The sequence below is a fragment of the Rhagoletis pomonella genome, unplaced genomic scaffold (assembly GCF_013731165.1).
Source record: "Rhagoletis pomonella isolate Grant_MI unplaced genomic scaffold, Rhpom_1.0 Rhpom_scaffold_00005, whole genome shotgun sequence".
NCBI lineage: Eukaryota > Metazoa > Arthropoda > Insecta > Diptera > Tephritidae > Rhagoletis > Rhagoletis pomonella.
In genome coordinates, this window is record NW_023458559.1 from 75,472,869 (window position 1) to 75,479,315 (window position 6,447).

The 6,447-nt window shown below is 32.2% G+C and overlaps 2 protein-coding genes across 4 annotated transcripts in view; both read left to right on the plus strand.

Annotated features, from left to right (window-relative positions):
* LOC118739573 (ATP-binding cassette sub-family G member 1) overlaps positions 1–6,447 on the plus strand; it is a 54,681-nt gene that overhangs the window by 16,586 nt on the left and 31,648 nt on the right. The window lies entirely within an intron of this gene.
* On the plus strand, positions 2,629–3,672 carry LOC118739576 (DNA-directed RNA polymerase III subunit RPC8-like). 2 transcript variants are annotated; one of them, XM_036470972.1, is made up of 3 exons: positions 2,629–2,890; positions 2,950–3,438; positions 3,497–3,672. In XM_036470972.1, exons 1-3 carry the CDS (start codon positions 2,780–2,782, stop codon positions 3,638–3,640), a joined length of 744 nt encoding a protein of 247 aa, XP_036326865.1. In that variant the 5' UTR covers positions 2,629–2,779; the 3' UTR covers positions 3,641–3,672. The 2 variants fall into 2 exon arrangements, with proteins under 2 accessions (XP_036326865.1, XP_036326866.1); XM_036470973.1 differs by having other exon boundaries at positions 2,950–3,414.

Below are 6,447 nucleotides of genomic sequence, written 5' to 3' on the forward strand. Positions count from 1 at the left end.
AAAAGGGAGACGAACTCCTCATCTCAACCAAAGAACGTAAATGTATAAGAAGCGACAACTCGTTACTTTGAAAATGTGCCGCGACGATTTTGACCGTATCTGAAAGGTTGAGATGAGGAGTTCGTCTCCCTTTTGACTCTGTCCGCGGCAGATTTTTGATTTTCGCCTCGAATGCGGAAAATGTCAGCAAAACAGAAGAAAAGCGACAAATGTGAATTTCGGTGATTGTTTTGCGCAAGTTGTTGAAAAGTGTATTTTAATATAGGAAATAAATAAAAGAAGGTGTAAAATATATAGTATTCAGTGAATGTGTAAAATAGTGAAGTGCATGTATGTGAAAGTGTCCATATTCATAATAAAGTGTTTGTAAGTGCGAAGTGTTTGTCAACAAGTGTCGATTGTTGGAGTCTGTGCATAAAAGTGATCAGTATTTTAAACAAAATCAGTGTACTTTTATATAAAAATGCATTAGTTTAATAAGAAATCTATGCATTTATATATGAGTGTACTTATGTTTTGTTTTCATCTGGAAATTTACATATTTAAAGTATGCAAAAAAATGATGTGTTGGTAGATTTGATGGATAAAGTGTGTATACAGCGGCTTTATTACAAAACCAATGTTTATTATATACAGATGGCATAAGTTTAATTTAAATCTATGCATTTATACATGAGTATGCATACATTTTGTTATTATCGGGCAAGAATAAATGTTTTCAAGTTTTGGTTCATAAGCATGCCAAAAATAAACGCGTAAATGTGAAACCTCAGTTGTCTCCGTCTTTCTCACATCCTCCGCCTAAAAAAACCTATAAATATGAAACATAAGTTGTCTCCGTCTTTCCCACGTCCTCCGCCATATTTATCTTGACAAGTTCTTAAATTCCTGCAAAATGCCGCGTCCTGACATATTTACGCACATACATATGTACATACATATGTACGCTTACAGTAGGCTGCTCCTAACATGAACATCTTGAAGCCCATTTTGCTTGTTACCGAAAATTTTCTAACCAGCAAATTCTGTTACCAAACATTGTTACCACAATTCTAATTATCTAAGTAATATTTTAATTTATTCCGCATTTCAGCTATGAAGTTTTTTAGAAATTCTGTTGTTGCATATTTCATGGGGTAATATTTTGTTGCCTGCTTATGAGATGCAAACAAATTTTACCGGTTACGAGAGTTCGCTGAATGCGAAAAGTGTTAAAAAAAGAGAGGAACTATATTTTTCGGTAAAAAAAAATGACCAACGCAGAATGGGCTTGTTAATGTACGATTTTTTGTGCTTATCGCTTTTGATGATAGTAAACAAAATTTGTGTTACCAACGGAGAATAGGTCTGTATGTATACACTCACTTATACATGCTTCAGAGCTTTGCAATTATCAATAATGCAAAATAATTAAATTTTTTGAATTCGTATACATGTTGCTCTTAGTATCTAGAGTCAACTGTAAACAAATCGTAGGCGATCGGTTTACAAAAATTTTAAAATTGATGACCGAAGCTGGTGAAGGCAACCATGTTGCCAAATTCCATTTGTTGTAAAACCACTTATGTATGTGATTTCAGAAGTTTTGAGTTTACAACAATATATCATGGGTAATTTTTGCAAAAAATTTATGTTTATTTTGTTTTTTTATTAAAATAAAATCTTAAGCAACTAGTTAATTGTTTAAAAGTTAGAAGGAGCACTGTGATTTAGAAATTTAGAGAAATAATTGCTAAGCTCGAGATAAGTTATTTTTGCAAATGTCCTCAGATTTTACTGCTGAGTTGCAACTTTTCATTTGACTGGCTGTGATTTCTTCAATTTTACATTTTAGAATTTTTGTGGCCCTCGCGCAGATGTTGCGCTTGTGGGCGATGAGTTTGCGGGGAGAAGTAAGGTCATTGAATTTATGAATGAATGAGTTTGACCTTGAAGAATATGCGCATGCGTTTTTGAATGAATTTGTTATTGTTGTATTTTAGTGGCATATGCGTATATGTACATATGTACGTATGTACGTATATTTGCATGGATGTAGAAACATACACATGTTAGGAGGAAAATCTCAAGAGTACATTTGTACAAATTGATGTAGATTATTTATTGATTATAAAAGTACATTTGGTTGATATAAAAAGGGTAATTTCATCCATAAATTACAACTTTACAACTTCCATACTAAAGAGGAAGCTTATAACGGTCTTGCATAGCGCATGTATTTAATTTACTTATATTTGTTTAAAATTATAAAATAAAGTAAATCTATGCTCATGCGCATGCAAATTGTTAAATGCCGTCAGCAAATAATCAAAAAGAGCTGCGGCCATGTTTGTTTTCATTTCATTTGATTATTTCTATCATCGGTCACTTTTTCTTAACGTTCTTTATCGCCGCGAAACCATATGTGCGGCGAATTCATTTACGAAAATGGATGTTAAAACGGACGCGAACTCCTCATCTCAACCTTTCAGACCTCACTCGCCGACTTTAACGAGTTGTCGCTTCTTATACATTTACGTTCTTTGTGGAAACTTACGAGTATGACCAAAATAACTACAGAGAACAAAGGGTGGCATTATTGGTTGCCATGTCCTTTCGTCTTTTAATTCGCATTTGTTTACTTTGAATAATCAAAACAAAACAGCGAATGACATTCAGATCAGCTGTTTGTAACACGCCAGAGAATGGAATGTGAGTTTCAAGTAAAATGTTTGCCATTCTTTGCTAATAAATAAAAGTATCTATACATCCGGCTTTAAAATCACAAAGTGATATCCAAATGTTTGTGCTTGCTGAATTGAAAGATACCATTCGTATAGCGCCAGATCAATTTCATTTGAAATTGGTTGAAGCGATACGAGACGAAATCAACAGGAAGTTGGCCAATAAGGTAAACTAAAAATGACATATGAAGTGTTTTTGATGTTTCCACCATCAAGTAAATTGCAGGTTCTGCTGAATCTAGGCCTCTGCATTGCGCTCAAAGACATCGTATCGCTCAAAGATTCCATTATACTGCCTGGCGATGGCGCTTCACATACCGAAGTTCTCTTCCGCTACATCGTCTTTCGGCCAACTATTGGCAGCATACTTACAGGCAAAATACGTAGCTGTAGTCGAGAAGGTGTACATGTAACACTTGGTTTCTTTGATGATATACTCATACCACCATCCGCTTTACAACATCCTTCACGTTTTGAAGAAGCCGAACAAGCCTGGGTATGGGAATACCCTTTGGAAGATAGTGCTAAGCACGATTTATTCATGGATATAGGTGAACCGATAAAATTTCGTGTATCACGTGAAATTTTCGAAGAAAGCTCACCAATAGGTCCTCCTAAAACAGATGCTCAGCAAGCAAGCACATCGGCAGCAGCTTCGGCAGCGGCGGCAGCGTCAACACAGCAATCTGAAGTAAAGACGCCTTATAGAATTATTGTAAGTGGAAAAATGTTGCGCTCACAATTTTAAGAATGTTTATGAATTCCTCTTTCAGGCTGCCATTAATGAATCTGGATTAGGCGTTCTATCTTGGTGGGATCAACAAACACAGGGTGGAGATGAGGGTGACGAAAACGAAGATGAGGATAATGTGGAATATGAAAATGACGAAGATGGCGAGGGTGCTTATGAGGAATGAAATAAATGTTTGTTTTACCAGCCAAATTATAATTTATTATTGTTCTTTGTACAAGTCGGAAAGAAATTCAATGATGATAAACACTCCACTTGAAAGCAGAAGGCGCGGGAGTGATAATTATATGAACTCTTGCTTAAGCCAGTGAACGGAAGTAACGGCCACAATGCCCAAGTTCTGAAGCTGAGCTGTGGATATGTTTTTCGTTCGTCAAATCATGGGGCTAACGAAAGGTCATTAAAAGCAGTCTGCTGAAACAAGCGCTCAGGCTAGAGCAATTCTTTAATAACTTAATTCCATGTACTAAGAACATTTTCTTTGGGAATCTTCTTTCAAAGGTTTCGACTTGTGAATGTGTTTGCACATCTTTTGCAAAAAACTTAATGCTACGACGAATAAAGTTTGTTAAATTGTTCGTCGTTGACAACTCAGCCCGTAAATCACTCCCTTCATGAAAACCATTTTTATTACAGTTATTTTCCACTTTAAAGTATTTTATTTTCAATTTGCATATCATTTGTTTCTTTGCATGCATTTGTTTACTTCTCTAGAGATAATTTTTATTTCAGCATCTTGTTTTAACAAACTATTTTCCATTTTAAATTTATCACTTACTTTAGAAACAGATTTTATTTTCAATACTTGCAATAATCCGCTTCCTTTTGATTTTTCTCCATTTAAATTGCATATTTTATTAAGGAATCGAATTGTATTTTTCTTGCAGAGGGTAGTTTCTACTTATCGCTTTTTATCAATTGTACAATGTATCTTAAAATTTTCATTTTGCAAGTTTACCGTTTTTTTTTTGTAATTTTTGTTTCACTCACAATTATGTATTTTTGCCTTTGAATTGAAGTTTCATACTTTGTTTGATGTTAAATTAACAACTAGCTTAGTAGATTTAGAATTAAAATATAATTTTTAGTGAAACGATTTAAATTTAATATGAGGTGTTTAAATTATATTATGCTTAAAAGAAATTTTGCACTTGTCTTACTTAGCCTTTGTATGTATTGCACATTTGGTTTTTTTGGAACAATCAAAGTAATGTTTTTTTTTTTTAATTTTATGGGTGAAACATACATATTTTTATTTTGGTATTTGCATACATAATTTTTCTTTCATATTTTAACTGCCATTTAAATTTTTCTTTGTTATATGAAAAAAGTGCCTTTCTATCTTACAAATATTTAAATAATTGGTTTATTTTTATTTTGCAATTACTATTCGGTTGATCTAAAAATCGTTTAATTTCACATTTCTTCGATTTTAGTTAGTTCTTGAGTTGCGTACATACTTTGGTTTGAATCTGATTAATTAGATTTTTAGTTTGAGATTCACATATTTATGAATGTCAATACATATATACAATACATACATATATTCATTTCCATGCATTTTGTATGTATGGATGTACGTTGGTATATAATATGCATTTTAGTGCGCCTTTCGCACTCTTTGTTTTTGCACTTGCCGTAAAGTTAGTTTTACCATGTGCCCTTTTCTTCTTCTTTAATTTTGTTGTTGTTGTTGGTTTCATGCGTTCCTTCTACTTTTTAAATTGATTTTATCACAATTCAATGCTTCTTGATGTTTTTATACTTAAATTTTTAATTGGTTTCGTTCTCTTCCGCCATATTTTCTCAATACATGCATGTATGTATGTACATTTGACGGTACATTAAAATTTCTTCCAAGCGATTTTGAACGGTCACTATGAAAGTATATCAGGAGTGTACATCCTTTTCGGTACCCTGTAAAACAGCTAAATCGGGGCTTTCCATAACTTTATGTTCAAAATAGCTTGGAACAAATTCTGCCTTATCCTGAGTTTCACACCAAAATTTCTATTCCACCCATAGTAAATACCAATGTACTATAGTGAAAAGTGAACCGGTTCGGGGAACGGTATAATGTACATATGTATGCACATTAGGGCTGTGCAATTAATTGATTGAATTCAAAATTTTAATTAATCATAAAGTAAATAACTCAATTATTCGATTAATTGGAAATTATGATTACTCAAAAGTTCAGTTACTCGAGTAATCAAGATTTTGATTAACCAAAAACACAAATATTTGAGTAATTTGCTTTAAGATTAATCAACATTATGAGTTAAATGAGTAATCAACATTTCAAAGTACTATTTGCATATAAAGTAGTTGAAGTTCCTTGATACTTTAAAAACAACGTTTCTGTTTTCAAAAATTAAAATGAAATATTTTTTCATATACAGAATGTAAAAAAGAAAATAAGCATTTTTCAAAGCAAACTCTTTTAATGAGCAAAACTAATTTTTTGAGTAATCGTATTTCAAGTAACTCGATTAATCATCGTTTTAAGAAATCAACATCTTGATTACTCAAGTAATTGATTAACCGAATAACTGATTAACCAACTTGCTCGAGTAATCGAATAATCTTACAGCCCTAATGTACATACAATATTTTTTAAATTCTATTTTGTGAATTTGTGATATTCTTTGTCTTCGTTTAGATATTTCTGTGAGTTTTTAACATTTTTTCCCCCTAATTTCGTTTCGTGCTCGATTCTTTATGCCTTATTCCTCTTAACCTTTTTAATTTCTTTATTCTTTAATTTCGGGTTCTATCCCACCTTTCTACAACAAATTACCTTGTGATGGTTCTTTTTTGTAGTTATGTGTTATTCTTGTGAGATTTTTCATTTTGAAGTTTCTTTACCCCTTTTTTTAGAAAAACCGTTTTCTTTTTATTCGTTATGTCTTATTTTTATTTATTTTATTTATATTTATATTTATATTTATATTTATATTTATATTTATATTT

Excerpts from the sequence above, each read along its gene's own strand:
- LOC118739576 (XM_036470972.1), top strand. The coding sequence starts at position 2,780 with ATGTTTGTGCTTGCTGAATTGAAAGATACCATTCGTATAGCGCCAGAT. Across the intron at positions 2,891-2,949 it reads ACAGGAAGTTGGCCAATAAG|GTTCTGCTGAATCTAGGCCT; the intron begins GTAAACTAAAAA and ends AGTAAATTGCAG. Across the intron at positions 3,439-3,496 it reads AGACGCCTTATAGAATTATT|GCTGCCATTAATGAATCTGG; the intron begins GTAAGTGGAAAA and ends TTCCTCTTTCAG.